Genomic DNA, 16,551 nt, shown 5'->3' with positions numbered 1-16,551 from the left:
TTCCGTAACTGAGGCCCATAACTAAGTCCATTCCAGCGATATGTACTGAGGTTTGTAATGATCAGGGAACAGAAAGCTGACTGAGGAGAGCACGTCAGATCTGAAAGCAGAAGTAGAAAAGAGAGCTGTTGTCTTGTAAGGTACCAGAGTGACTATCACGTCGTTTTCAAACAAAAATGTCTTAGTAGACACTAGAATACACATACAAAATACATTTTTAGGATATAGGTCACATAATAGACTTTATAACAAATGTTTACAAAAACAACAATAAAAATCTTCCTATCCATCTTTCGATTAGTCCCAATGTCCCATTTAGGACAATACCCAGATGAGGTAGGTCCAGGTATTGGTGTTTTTAAAAAGCTCTCTGGGTGCATTTGGGGTTGAAAACTAGTATTAGGGATGGAGGCATAGTAAAACTTTAGAATCTTTTTAGGAACACTAGTACAATAATCTGTAAAAAGGAATGAAAAAAAGTAAAAATGGTTCCAACAACTACCACTTCTGGATGTTAAACAGAAAAGAAAGAAAGGACAAAGAAATTAAGCCTACTAACTCTAAGATAAAGGAAATCTGTTACCACGACTTTATAAATGTAATGGTGAGAAGAACCAGACCAAATAGGACAGTAAGGACAACAGAAAAGAATGAATAGTGAAGATAAATTCACAAGAAAAAAATAGAAGAGAGAGGTCAACTAAATTGGCAGAAAGAGATAAAAAGTTCATTCAATGGTATATATAAAGGAGTTGGTTATAAAAATGTCACCATGTGGCATGAATCCAGAAAACATTATTATAATGAACATGCAGTATACTCATTTTTCTTTCATCCCAAAAGAGAGAGACATTTTTGCGCTTAGATTATTTTTTGGAACAATCAGCTAAATCACAAAGGATTGCTACGTGTTTCAGTAAATATATGCATCTCTGACGCTAAAAGGAATGAAGGGGGAAAAGGGTGGGAAAAGGGAAGAGATTCAGATAGTACCTTTTGCATCATCAGAACCTGAAGCCAAGAGTTTAGGATCCATCAAATTAAAATCGACACTCCAACACCTCTTCTCATGCTCCTGGGTATAGAAGGAAGACAAAGTATCCTCAGACAGAACACAGATCTTAAAATAAATAAAGCAAAACCAAACAAACAGACAAAAAAAACCCCAGAAAAATCTTGATACCATTTTATTGCTCTGGTGAGAGGGAGAACAGGCTATGCAAACAAGAGATGCAAAGTAATTCACAAACTTTTCATGTATACATTCACTAAAATTACAGCTTTTGGAAAATCATTTGATATAGTCTACAAAGCAAAAGTTGGAGGAGATGCTTCAGAAAGCATTATTTGGTATTACATAGGTATACAAAATGCTAACTAGTGACTTTGAATTTGTAATTATAAAGCATATGAAGCTTACAATTATTAAGAATGTACAAATGTGATTCGTAAATAACTAGTATCCTTTCTCACCTGATAGACCTTTGACCTCTGTCCTGTGAACCCATCCCATAGGATGACAGTGCCTTCATAGTCACTGCTGGCTAACAGGTTCTTATGATAACTACTCCAACTGATACAGCTGAAAGAAAGAAAGACAGTTAAACCTTACTTTATGTAAAAATAAGTCACAATGGATAGAAAACATTTTGATGTGTTCAGAAATAGAACCCTTTTAAAATGTTCTACATAAGTTTACAATCATTATTCCACTCACAACGCATCTTGAAAGAAACGTATCAAATAATCCCCAGATTTTTCTACTGAAACTACCAAGTAATGACCCTTCCCACTTTTTGCTCGGCTCACTAGCTGAGAGACGGACGTGAGTCCAAAGCCAACACTGGCATCTTTGTCACATGAAGAGAGTTGGAGAGAGCAGAGGCCCACGAGCACAAAGCATGCCACGCCAGAATGACAGAGACCTAACTAAGCAGACTGTGCAGGCCCCTGGGTCCAGTTGTGCCAAAGCATATAAGCCAATAAGCTAATTTAAACTGGGTTTCAGTTTATATCCAAAAAATCTTAATAGAAGCTTATAACTAAAATTCCAATTAAAAGCTTTTAACAACGAAAATTAAACTTTGAACATTTATGGTTTCCACTATTTTCAAGTGCTCCAAAATTGAGAATGTATGCTTTTGGTGAGACACATATGCTAAAAATGTGAGACACGTATGTGAACCATGCCTACTAATGTGTATTAAGAAGCCACTTTCAAAACAATTAACCTAGATGACTTCCAAGCATATGAACATACATTTTTTTGCTCCCTACTAGTTGCATTCATGCTAAATTCAGGGATTGGAAGAATTCATTTGCATGTTTAAATATACTTACTAGATCTTCTGGGAAAAATTACATGAACAGTTAAGAGCTAAATTTTGGGTTTCGATGGACCTGAGCTCAAATTCCAGATCTGCTTCTGACTGGCTGTGGCTCGGGTTAATTCCCTTTCCTGTCACTACTGGTGTGCTCCAAACTGGTTTCCGGTATGCTTACATACTGATCCTTTCAGTCCCAAGCCCGGAACTTCCTACCCTGAACAGCTTCCTTCGTTTACTCCAAAGCGCCAAAAAGCACTGCCACATTTTGACATGTGTCAAATCAGAAAGAATAAACTCTCTAACCCACATTTTCATTACAGTAACATTTACTATGAATTCTTGATAGGGGCCAAGTATTTTGCTGAGTGCATTATCAATTTATGAAACAGGTACTACTCTTATGGCCTCCATTTTATAAATGAGCGGCATGAAATGGTTAAGAGCACAGACCTGTGAACCAAACTAACTCTGTTTGAATCCTGGCTCCACCAAAGACTAGCTGTGTAATCTTAAGCAAGTTAATTAACTGTTCTGTGCTTCAGCTTCACTGTGTATAAAATAGGGGAATAAAGGTAAGTACCACATAGGTCTGCTTAAAACAAAGCATTTAGTACAATCCCTAAAACATAAGAATTCAATAAAGTTGTCTTACCTATGTAATATTTTTTCCACTTAAGACAAAAACTATAACAAATTCTCAATGATGAGCGTCACCGAGGAATAAGCAGGCTCACAAATTATCAGTCTACCATTTTATGAATAAATTAGAAAACAAAAAGGAAAGCTATAATAATAAATTATATAAAGACTGTAATAATTGCTATATTATTAACATCACTAAAATGTGCATATACACACATACTATATATGTCATTCATTCAGATAAAAAAGATACAAGAATGACTGGGAACTGTTCAAAGTTCTAAATAAATTTATTATGACATGATTTCCTTATATCATTCCCCTTGAAGCCAGTGCTCAAGAAATCAGCTTGGGAACCTTATTTTTAAAAATGCAGATTTAGAATTCCTCTAAGATTTTGGGGGTCCAGATTAGAAATAGGGCCCAGTTCCTACATGTTTAACAGTAATCCAGGACTGAATACTCTAAAAAATGCAGTATTTTATTGCACTCATTATGAACTCTAACCCCTAGTACATGAAACACTATTATGGTCCCAATGAAAAAAACCAGAATGTTTTTGTGAAAAGAATTCTTAAAATTACAAACAAGTATAATATTTAGAGACATGTGCATACCACAGGAAAAATTCCTGACTTTCAGACACTATTCAAAGGCCACAGTAATCCTTTATTCGATCCTCACAAAAGGCAATCTACAGCAAAGACCTTTATTTGATTCAGTGAAAGAGAATTAACTATCATTTGGCAAACTGGAAAACAATAACTACTAACCCCCACAAGGGAAAAGCAACTAATATGTATAAGAAAGATATCCTGCTGTGTAGGCAATTATAGTGTAACCATGAATGAGGAAGGCATCTCAGAGAAAGGTAAAATAACACACCTACGCTAATTCTAGGTACTAATTATTATATACACACTGCACATGCCAAAAAAATAATAATATAAGCACCTGATTTTGGAATTGCAGGTCATTTCATTTTCAGGGTAATGAATATCCACCGCATCCTGAATGACTGTTCCATATTCATAGACTTTAATTTTCTTTGTAACCCCAGCAATCGCAAAATAGTCACAATCCCGGTCAAATTCAATACTAAGGAAAAAAGTATATACTTGGTTAGTAGGACTTTCCACCTATCCTGGTGGCGTTTACAAGGACATTTCATAATTTGTTTTTTTCTATTTCTGAAGTGATTCTGTATGTGAGGATAAGAGAGCTATTTGAAATGCCCTCAAATTGTACTAAGCCCTATGTCCGGATTAAGTCATTATCAAGACGTAACAAATTACAAGTGGCAGTTGTACAGTTCTGCTCATAGATAGTTCTTTTGTTCCTAGAAACCTGGTATGGTATGTTTTTCAATTCAGCTTTAGTAACCATAGCACAACTTACCCAACAGTTAAGGTCAACAAGTTACGCTGTAAAAGTAGTGATGAAAGATTTAATGGTTTGCAGTATTAAAAATATGGCAAAAGAGAATTACCAATTAATCTTTTCATAAATTCTAACTATTCCCCTTCCTAACATTTTGTGGGGATGACAGAATTTCACAGTATTTAATGTCATTTTAATAAATAAATTAGTATACATGAGGAATTACTAAAGCAATTAAGGGAGAGCATGGTGACAAAGGGATAAAATTAGAATCATTAAGTTATCACTACGTTTCCCAAACTCCATTTCTAACTTCCCAAATATCTCTAACTTTTGAACCCCCAATACAGAGTCCTTCAACCACAAACAAGTAAGGGAGAAACTCAAAATCTCCCTTCTTTTAGAGGTATTTAGGAATTCACCCCTCTCTTTTTATACAAATTCTGACTTTTTATACAAATTCTAAAACAAGCTGCTTCAAACCAAGGCACCGGCCTTATTCACCTTCATAGAACTTAATTTGTAGCTTCAACAAAATTGTTGTATAACCAACAAGAAACCTTAGTGACCTAAAGGAATTGAGAGTGAAATGAATCATCAGATACATTATTTATCAATGAGTTAGTCAAGCATTCCTTCTGGAAGCTTAGCCATAAGGCTAGAGAATACATGAGAATTCTCACTGATCTACAATGAATTACACAATAGCTAACATTTACTGACCACTCATTGAAACCACTGCAGGTATCAAATCATTTAATTTTCAAAATAACCTTATAAGATAGGTATTATTTTTATCTATATTTCACACATGAGAAAACTGAGGATTAGAGGTGAAGTAATTTTCCCAAAGTTAGGCAGCTTCTAAGTGGCTAAGATGATATACTAGTAGTACTCTACATACATCAAGCATTCATTAAATGCATACAAATACCTACCTGAAATACCCTTCTTTATGGATTGCCTATGATATCTTTTTACAGAACAGTTAATGATTAGTTAATAATTTAGTAAGAAGTTTGCTGAACTGATGCACCAGGAAAGTAAGTACACATTTAAAATACTCCTCATAAAAACACACACCGAGATGCTCACTTTTCATTACAGTTTTAAATCCTTCCTTAATTTTATAAAACCTTGAAAGGAATTTCATTAAATGTCACTGACTATAGCACTATTCAGACAACGTTCCCGCCAACAAAATATGACTGTAGAAATGCAATAGATTTACTTGTACCACAACCTCAACTGAACTGCTATATTGTCTAATTTTTACTTAATAGTTACAACGTGCCACATAATGCTGGAATAATTTCAAATAAATTCTCATTTCATCTCATTTAAGTAGGATTAATAGAAACTATTGCTAATTATGCTAGATAGCCGAAAGAAATAAAAGTAATGTTTTAAAACTACATGAGACTTTATTCATTCAAATTGGTCTTCTTTGCTTCTGTTCCAAATTAGTTTTACTGTAAAGATTTGCAAAGACCTTGTCTTATACAGGTAGTCTATATAATTGGAGATGTGTGGACAATTACATTCTTTTATTTCTTCCACATATTTTACCCAGAGAAGGCCCAAAACAAAGTATGCTTTCTCTTCCCCTTACACTTAAGCAAGTAAAAGGATGGTCCAGCCTATAATAATATAGTTACACTTTATACCATAGGGTATATATATAAACTTCTACAAGAAGTTACAAAACATGTGGCTTGAGACATAATGAAGAAACAGAAGTATATTAATTCCACTTCCTATCTTAAAAATCAAGTAGAGAAAGAATAATATATATAAAACCAGAAGAAAAAGCTTAAAAGAACCGTTTCAAATACCTCCAGGCAAGTCCTGGCCTAAAGTGAACTCCCTCTTTAGTGAACTCACTCAGCATTTCATCAGATCTCCACAAACATTTACTACTTATTTTCTACCTTGCATTTTAGTTTCTTCTCCAGTTGAGTCAACAAACAGAAGTGTCCACTAGGTATTAGGTAGACTAGCCAGTGCTACAAGTACAAAGATGAAAAGCATTCTGTGCCAACGTTGCAAACACGTCTCTGTCCATAATCTCCACAGCATACCTCTGGTTTGCGCACTATTTCCACCACTCTTCATTCTTAACCTCCATCAGCAGATTCCACCCCTTTTACCATTCTCAGCCCTCAATGATCTTTACTTCCTTTGGTATTCAGCTGAAATGTCATGGTCCAGAAATTTAATCATTTTCATCACCTAGTATCTTTTTCTTTTACAGTTAAATATAAATGCCAACAACTCTTTCTTCCCATCACTCTAAGATACATATGGAAAAAAATGTTAAGAGAAAAACTCCTTTATCTCCCTGGCACTAAATCTACAAACGTGGCTGCCTTTGCACCCATTCTCCTCTCCTTCCCTCCTGTTACCCAGGAGGAAGTGTCCTCCCTTCTAATCAAGGCACAAAGGAAGACTCACTTTGCTGTGGATCCAGTCCTGCCCCAAATCTAACCCTGCAGATTATGTCCCTTTTGTCACTGGTTTGCATGACAACACACTCACCCAGTTTTCATTCTCATCTAAGAACCTTCTAAGTCCGCCTTACTGGTTCCACCTCACCTACCTGACCTTTAAATGTCAGAGCTTTGTGAATCTACAACCATGGGATCAATTACCAGCTGCATGAGTCCCCAGATTCACAGACCCCTTCTCTGCATCCAGAGAGCCTAAGCCAAATCTCTAGCCGCTCACCTCCCGTGTGCCTCACCGCCGTTAAACCTGCTCTTCCCCCAGCAGCCCTGTCTATAAATGACACCCATATTTTTCTGCCTAGCTACGCGAATCAGGTCAAAACTCTGAAAGTTATTTATCTCCCTCTCCTTCAAGGACAATATCCATGAACCATCAAGTTTTGTCTCCCTAGTTCCTAAAAATTTCTTAAATACTTCCTCACTGGAGCCCCACAACCCTCACCCTAATCCACAGGCCATCATCCTACACCGCCGGGACAATTTCAATAACCACCTATATATCACATTTCCCTACGTCCACTCCTGCTTTTCTCAAACCCATTCTCCATAGCGTATCCAGTAGATACAGGAAGTCCTCACTGAACGCCCATAGGTTCTTGGAAACTGAAACAATGCGTAACGAAACCAATTTTACCATAGGCTAACTGATAATAAACAAGAGTCAGGTTCCCACGGCATATTTCTGATCACAAAAATATCACCAAACTTCTAAATAAAGACCCAAGACACTTCTAATATTAAAAACTGAAATAAATATGAGCTATATACATGTACGAAAGACTAACAAAACCAAGAAAATTACTTGCCAATTTGCTTCTTCCAGCTCGGGGTCATGTGGCCGGAGCCCATCCCAGCAGCTCGGGGCACAAAGCGGGCACTCACCCCAGACAGGATGCCCTTCCACACCACAGGGCACACTCACATACACAACCACACTCACTCAGACTGAACACTTTAGACACACCAATTCACCTAATGCGCACATCTTGGGGTGTGGGAGGAAACCACAGTACCCGGAGAAAATCCGTACAGATATGGGGAGAATGTGCAAATTCCACACAAACAAGTGACCCCGACCAGGAATCAATTTTTTTTCCTCTCATCGTTATAATGAAATGATGTTGAATGGCATGACGTTATTCGAGAATCTGCTGTGCTTTCATAGCACTTAGAACACTTTATTCTATACAGTGGCTTGTGGGTTTTTCTCTCCGCTAATCTGTATATGACTCTTACTTGTACCCTCAGCACTTACAGTATTTGGTCTGAACAGATACAATTAAAAAAATAAAAATAAAAATAAATATTCTAGACAAATACAGGTGAATATGTAAGTGACCTCAGGATTGCAGAAACATTTCTAGGTAATAACATCTAAGGCGATCAAATATATGGTGATGGAAGGAGAACTGACTCTGGGTGGTGAACACACAGTGGGATTTATACATGATGTAATACAGAATTGTACACCTGAAATCTATGTAATTTTACTAACAATTGTCACCCCAATAAATTAAAAAAAATATATGTAAAGCTTAGTTATAAAAAGTCCTTAGAGCCCGTGGCCAGCACCCCCTGATGAAGCCCATTCCACTTCTGTAGAGTGCTGACTGGAAGGATCTTCCTTATGTTGCCTTTAATGTGTGGCTTACAGCCACGAGTCCTACTTTTATCTCTTGGATACCACACAGACCCATTCTAATTCCTCTTCTACTTTATTTGGAGAGTGTCATTAGGGTAAGAAACTCTACTCTTTTCCAGGCAAGTAATTTTATCATGAATAAAAGGCAACATTCTCATTCTAAACCTTTGAGGCAAGCATCTGTATTATGTTCTGATTAGTGACAAACCTTTCGTGGTCTACTAAAATCTCAAACACTAACTAATGAAAGCTCTTGGTGGTAATAAGTGTAAAATGATCTAAGTTTGTGGTTTCACTCTGTACTACTGACAAGCCTCAGCCCAAGCGAAAGCAAAGGAAAATAAAGAGAAAAACAAAAGGAATCGAGATGAGAACAGAAAACATTTATGGTACAAGTTATGTGGAAGGAAGAGGACCTTCTAAAGCTTCAGCTTAGATATGTTTCATCTTTAACCTGTATCTGGAATGTAACAGAAGTAGGAAGCTCATCAACACTTGCTGACAGTCTTGGGCTTCTCTATGCTAAGTTGTTAACATTAATCTATTTTTCTGTTATGTGTCATTGGTGATTTACAAATTTCTCTTTTAGCATAGGGATATTTTCTTAAAAGGAATACTTATCAGCAAGAAAATGTGTAAAAGCACGTTAAGGTGGACAGTTGCTAGAGCTCTGCTTGCTCCAGACCCTCCCAGAGCAGGCAAAAGAGTCTTACATTCGTCTGTGCATTCATTCAACAATTATTTACCACTGAACCCCTACCATGTGCGAGACACGGGGATGAAACAGGAAACGAGACACATTAGACCCCTTCTCTGACGAAGCTTCAAGCCTAGAACATAGTTTTTAAATTATTGCTTTAAAAGGCTGGTCTTGAGCAAAATTCTGAATGGGAATTCTTTCCTCTGCACTCTCATTCCTCACATTTCTCACCAACCCCAGAAGGCCCAATAACTCTTAAGATAGTAGCAGAAATACCTGCTGACAAAAAGAGAAAGTACATTAGCAGTTCTAAAAATCGTACTTATTCCTTAGAAAACAAGTCAGTAAGTACCTGGAGATCAGTTTTTAAGTGCAACTTAAAAATTCAGAGCATTCTACAATAAAGAATCTGGATCAGCACTGTCTGTCATTATAAACTGAAGTTTAGTAAAAACAATCTTTATAACTGGTTACTACGAAACAGTTGAATTTGAATAGTTTCAAACTACGGCCAAAAAATGGCATCTGAATGTAGTATCTACAATAAATTAAAACTCCAAAAAATGTTCATTATTACAGCCACGTTAGATAAGACGGCAACGGGGACATCAGAAACACAAAAGAATTAATTCCTTTGGGTGTCTCAAAAGTAAAGTGTTTTCTGAAACTCACCCAAAGTTTCAACAGAGCTTGATGGGACTCCCAGAACAGCAGAACTCAGGAGCCAGAATGCCTCAGCTCAAACTTTAGTTGTCATTTACCAGCATTGTGTTGAGCTTAGACAAGTTAGAAGATTTTTCGCTACTTTAATTTCTTGTCTGTGGAATGGGATTAATAGCAATGCCTATTCCATAATGTTTACATAAAGATTAAACGAGTTAGTGAAATATTGACAATGTCTTGTAAAATACTTACAATGGTACCTGAAACAAAGTAATCAAACACTACATCCCAAGGGTAGTGGCTGATCTGGCAGCAATGCATGCCACCACATATCCCATTTTCTTCTTAGGAAATGAGTAATGTGTGATGTGATTCTATTTCAAACATTTGAGAAAATAGAAGCAAAAATGTTCAAATAATCTCTAAAGTACAAATGGAGTGTATAACAATTTTAACTAAACAATCTAGGCATGTAAAATTCAAACCAAGAATTCAAGAAATAGCCATTGCTACTAAGTATTCAAAATTTAAACTATACTTTAAAACCATTCCTCTCTAGAGGCCACTGAATACCTAATTTAAGAAAATGTGAAAGTGACATCATTCCTTTATGAAAGATGAGTTCTTTATGAAATTCACTATCTCCATATATCCATACATGTCTATTGTTTAATTAGTTGAGATATTGTCAAAGCAAACAAATGCTGCCACCTTGTGGACTTATGAGAATGTATTAACCCCAAATTAAACATAAGCAAAGAAAAAATTTTAAAAGCAAAGTTCCTAGTTCAGCCTTTTTTCTCAGTGAGATTCTTACTGCAATAAATGACCAACACTAGATATATTTCTTGCAATTTTACAGTAAGAATAATTTCTTCTCCAATGTAATAAAATAATGCACCAAATTCAACATCATTTGTCATCTCTAACATTCCTCTACCCCAAAGAAATTCCTCATTAAATGTCCTGCTTTGAGAGAACTTAAAAGCCTTTAAAATAAGTTTACTACCAATGATGTGTTTGAATGTGAGAAACTAGGTAAAGCAAAAAAAAATCTGTGAAAGTTTTGAAGTCCCTTCAATTCTTTGGATATTATTTTCTTTTGTTGCTACTTACTAGTCTTCATCTGTCCTGCCTAATAAACCTTGAATTTGGGAAATTTTTCTTTCAGAAATGTTATTAAAAATACTGTCTGATTCCACTTACATGAGATAGTCAGAGTAGTCAATATCAGAGACAGAAAGTAGAATGGTGGTTGCCAGAACTGGGGGAGATGAGTTATTTTTTTAATGGACACCAAGTATCAATTTTACAAGATGTCAAGTATTAAGGAAATGGGTAGTGGTGAAAGTAGCACAATATTAGGAATGTATTTAACACCACTGAACAGTAACTTGTTAACATGGTAAATACCTGTATTTTACCACAATAAAAAAAATTTTGGAAAAAAGAAATTTGTGGGATGCAGCTAATGCAGTAAATGGAGGAAATTTTATAACACAAATATCTATATTAGAGAAGAAAGGTTTCAACGAATCACTGCAGTTTCTGTCTTAAAAACCTAAAAAGGTAAAGGCAAATTAAATCTAAAGAAAGCAGAAAAAAGGAAATAAAGAGTAGAAATCAATGAAACAGAGAACAGAAAAATACAGAATGTCAATAAATCAAGAGATAGCTCTTTGAGAAGATAAATAAAATCGATAATCTTCTAAGACAGACCATTACAGAAAAAAAATAAAGGGAAATAAATTTCCAACATCAGGGATAAGAGAGGGAATATTACAGAATTTAACGATATTAAAAAGAAAATAAAGGAATGAACACTTGTATGCAAATAACTTCAACAACCTAGATGAAATGGACAAATTCCTTGAAACATAAAAACCAAAAATAATGCTTAAGAAGAAACGGTTACCTCGTTAGCCCTACATATCTTAAAAATTGAATTTGTGCTTAAAAATCTTCCTTCAGAGAAAACTGAAGGCCGAGACTGCTTCACTGGGGAATTCTACAAAATATGTAAGGAAGAAATAATACCAATTCTTTACAAATACATCCAGAAAACTGAAGAGGAGGGGGCACTTATGAGGAGAGGATACCTTGTCACCACACCAGACAAAGACATTATAAGAACATAAACTGCAACCCTATCAGGTGGATACTATGAATCAGTCCATTTAAAAATGAAGAGATTGATGGCTAAAGAGATTCGAAACCGGCCTAAGACCACAGAACTAAAATTTGGCGGGCAACATGACTTCAGAACACAGACTCTTAACCATAACACTGTAATTGCTTCTCAAATTCAATTAAATTCTAAATACTCCTGCAAAAGAAAAGTCAAGCGTGCTGCCCAATACTTACCTAGAGACTATGCTGGAACCATTATAGAGATCACTAGCATATGACAGTGTAGCCAAAGGTCGTACTGAATTATATCGAGTAAACTTGGACAAGCATTCCTGAAATTCATCCAACTGGCTTGCTGTTCGACTGTCATCTATACAAAGAAAACAAAAAAATAAATAAATGAATTGAATTGCAACATAAGTCAAAGGGATATAAATATCCACAGATTAAAAATTATTTTCTAAATATAAACAATTCTTTAAAAGTATTTTTTAAAGACTTATATGCTCAAATTAATTAGCTGACATTTAATTTCAGTAAAAATTTCTTAGTGGTTCGTTGAGACACTGTCTTTTTCAACACCTATGAAAATATACTAGATAGTCTGTTTTTTAAAGTAGAGATTTCTTGGAAAAACAATAATAGTACCTGTAAATCATGAGAAATTATATCATCTATTAAAACAAAAATCCAACAATGAAGAAAGTGAGGGTGGAGAGAGGAGCATATATACTGGATAGTAGAATTTGTTAGTTACAAGGACACATCTGCATTCCCATGTTTATTTACTGTCCAAATACAATTTATATAATAACATAATTATAACATAATTAAGACAAAAAAATTGGTTTTTAAGTAAAAAGGAAACAAAATACTTATTCACATACTTTGAAGTATTTCAAATCCAATTACTGAAAGGGAGTAGAAACTGCAATGTATGAATCACTAATTCTCAAAAACAAGCAATGTGGTTTCACTCAAATGTCTGGGTAGAATATGGAAAATAATAATTCCATCTAGGAGGACACTGTATACTTTGAGTAAAGTCTGTTTCAAGAAACTATTCTTAACTAAATCATGTGGAATTTAAATCTGAAAATCAAGTTATGAAGGACCTGAGAATACAGCTAATCTATTCTCCAATCTAGAAAAAGGTCTACAGTAAAAGCATGAATTAAAAAATCACTTTTTCAAAACTGCTTAAAGTTTGGACTTGTATTTTCCTTTCCAAAAGCTGAAAAGCAAAACACAATTAGTTTAGTTAGCTTCCTAGAATGAAATGTGAAATAAGCCTGCTACAACACTGTTTTCATACCTTCTTCTTTATTCTAAGTATCATGTAGTACATGATACATATACAAAAAATGGAAAAAAAAAAAGAGGGGTGGCCACATGGCTCAGGTGGTTAGAGCATAAGCTCTAAACAACAGGGTCGCCAGTTCGATTCCCACATGGACCAGTGAGCTGCTCCCTGCACAACTAGATTGAAGACAACGAGCTGCCCCTGAGCTTCCAGAGGGGTGGACGGATGGCTCAGTTGGTTAGAGGATGGTTCAGTTGGTTAGAGCGCGAGCTCTCAACAACAAGGTTGCCAGTTCAATTCCCACATGGGATGGGGGGCTGCACCCTCTGCAACTAAGACTGAAAACAGTGACTGGACTTGTAGCTGAGCCGCACCCTCCACAACTAGATTGAAGGACAACGACTTGGAGCTGATGGGCCCGGGAGAAACACACTGTTCCCCAATATTCCCCCCCAAAAAGTGTGTGTGTGTATATATATATATATATATATATATGTGTGTGTATATATATATATATATATATATATATATATATATATATAATAACAAAATAAAAATTATTTTTTCTGGAGAAAATTAGGTTATTTTGAAGATAATTGTTGACAAGAAATTTATCTAACAATTATTATAAAGAAACACAATTGCTTGAGGAAACTAAGTAAGCTTTTGTCCCTGATATTTTACATTTTAAATATTTAAACACTAACTAAGCAAATTCATCTAACAACCTATTTTAAAAGGGTCCAATTTTGTAATATTTCCATTCTAAAAATAGCAAAAGTAACAAAAAGTAACAAACTTAATTAGTATGTGATATCATAATGTTACTGAGATAAAGCTCCTGTTGCATATAAATATTCTCAGGAAACTATAAATTATAAATAAAACATAGGTTATTGGGAAAAAATGAACGATACTACAAAGTGTTTTGGATGTAACAGTTAATCGATTCTCAAAAAAAAAATCAACTGTATTACAAAGTGGCTTGGATGTAACAGTTAACTGGTTATTTTTATATATAATCTTACTACTGTAAACCGTGTAATGTAATACGCATAAATACTTAATGGAAAGGCAGTCACTTTAGATATTCTATAAAAATTGTTTTAATGCTAATCTACTCTTTCACATTTTGACATCCATTCCTAAGTACATAAATTTCACAAGCATTCAGGAATGTGTATTCTGTTGAAGATCATAATTCTTTTTTAGGGTAGCTGAACTTCTGGACATCATAGCACCACTCATGAACACCTATTTTCAATAGAAGTTATGAAGAAAGCACTAAAAATAGTTATTTCACTAACTGACAGTACAGGAATTAGATTTCACTTATCTGGTAATGAAAAGGGAGGATTTTGTTTGCTTGGTTGGTTGATGATCTACATTCACATGTATCTGCTGGCATAGCATCTTTCCTGTTCTAATTACAGATTAGTTTGTAAAAGTATATTCAGTCTCTCTTTTCTCTCTCCTAATGCTTTATAATGTACCTCCTCTTTCAATTACAATTAAGAGTCCAAGGCATTCATTTCTTACATCTTCATCTTTCGGTTTCATAGTTGAAAATAAAAGTGGGGGCAGGATGGGGTGGGGTGGAATCTCATTTGGAAATATACAGAAGGACAATCAAACTCTTAGGTACCCCACTACACAGAGATTAAAATTTCCTTTCCATCATCAAGGAATCTCGGAGGACCTTCATATTCAGCAGTATGAGTAGTGGAGTTAATGCGTACATCTGATACGTCTGAGGAAAACGTGTAGTAACCACAATATAGCCATGCCCTCAAAATTAAAATCTAATCTTTTTCCTGGTCTTATTATTCTACCTTCCTGTAAAGCTACCTCCCCAAAATAAATTAAATTGGTTTGTGATTACCTTTACTATCCCACAGCATGCCTATCCTGCTGGTTGCTTAAAACTTTATTAATAACAGTAGCCTACCACAATCTCTCTTTCTAACTTTTTTTTTTTAATGTCTTGCCACTTGCCTGTGTTTGTATTCTGACATCGTACCAACATATAACATCCGAAAGGGTTAACACACACTGTCTGTCTATCAGAATGTAGGTCTCAGACCACTTACAATTTAACAGCTTCCTAATGCAGTTTACAGCCTATTACAGGGACTCATAAGGAGGATGGATTCCCAGGCAATAAAATGAAAGCTTTCATTTGTGTAATAACCGGTTGATTAATTTCAAATACACTTATCAACAAAGCTTGGCTTTCTCCTAGTCTTAATAGGAAAAATGCTATGTAAATCTAACATATATGTACTTTTCTCTACCACCAATCCCGAGGCAAATTTGCGCAAAGGATCTGGCAATGTGTAGATTACAATACAAACATGCCTATTAAAGAGAGAAACGAAGGCCAAAATTTTAACAACTAATAAAATCAGACATTTTTTTCCCTTGGTGGCTCTCATTTTAAGCACATGTACTACTAATGACATCAACTGATTGAGCACCCAACTTATACTAAGCATTGTATTTTCATGTATCACCTAAAAAAACTATTAAAAAAAACAAAAAAGAAAAGAAACCTATATGGTTGGTATTAGTGTCCCAACTTCATTGGTGAGCAAAGATGCTGAGAAAAGCTAAACAAAAAGCAAAAAAAGTGTCCTATGCTATCACATCCATGTCTGTACATAAGTTATTTCCTCTAACATGCTTCGCTTAAACTTACCTTTTTTAGTTAATACTACCCTTGATTACAATTCTTCTGAATTCCCCCAGTGATTATTCCCTCTTACATGTCCCAGTTTCAACCCGGCCTGGCTTTTTCACTCCCAGCTATTAGTGGATGCTCTCCTTTATTCTCATAATACCCTTTACATATTTATATAACATACAATATCACATAGAATCATTTCCCTGTTGCTGTCTCCCACTAAATTTATAATACTGACAATAAGAACCAGTTCTTATATCTTTTTATTCTTAGTACAGAGGACACTGCTTAAAACTTAGTAAATGTTGAACAGAAGGCAACTGAATGGAGCTTATTTTTGCTAGCTACATATTCATGGCTGATTTTTTTTTTACTTTATATAGCTCACTATACGAAGAGTAAAAAATCCTCAACACAAAAAGAACAAAAACAGCTATGGGGAAGCGATGTTCTCTGAGACCACTAAGAACACCCACAGTGCCTGGCGGACTACGCCGAAACACGAACTTTTACTTTACGAATATCATAGTTCCCCGAAAATAAGACCTAGCTGGACCCTCAGCTTTAATGCGTC

General features: G+C 35.2%; 1 protein-coding gene across 5 annotated transcripts in view; it reads right to left on the bottom strand.

Annotated features, from left to right (window-relative positions):
- The window catches only part of COP1 (COP1 E3 ubiquitin ligase), a 116,192-nt gene that overhangs the window by 32,676 nt on the left and 66,965 nt on the right, over positions 1-16,551 (bottom strand). For all 5 annotated transcript variants that reach the window (XM_081026829.1, XM_081026825.1, XM_081026826.1 and 2 more), the window contains exons 11-14: positions 12,226-12,361; positions 3,924-4,067; positions 1,474-1,582; positions 994-1,075 (exon numbers count right to left, since the gene is read on the bottom strand). In XM_081026829.1, the coding sequence (XP_080882955.1) occupies positions 994-1,075; positions 1,474-1,582; positions 3,924-4,067; positions 12,226-12,361 (471 nt within the window). The remainder of the gene's footprint in view (positions 1-993; positions 1,076-1,473; positions 1,583-3,923; positions 4,068-12,225; positions 12,362-16,551) is intronic.

Source organism: Rhinolophus hipposideros, assembly GCF_964194185.1.
Source record: "Rhinolophus hipposideros genome assembly, chromosome: 19".
Taxonomy (NCBI): Eukaryota; Metazoa; Chordata; class Mammalia; order Chiroptera; family Rhinolophidae; genus Rhinolophus; species Rhinolophus hipposideros.
The sequence above is the reverse complement of the archived record's forward strand: the minus strand, read 5'-3'. Positions and strand labels throughout refer to the sequence as shown.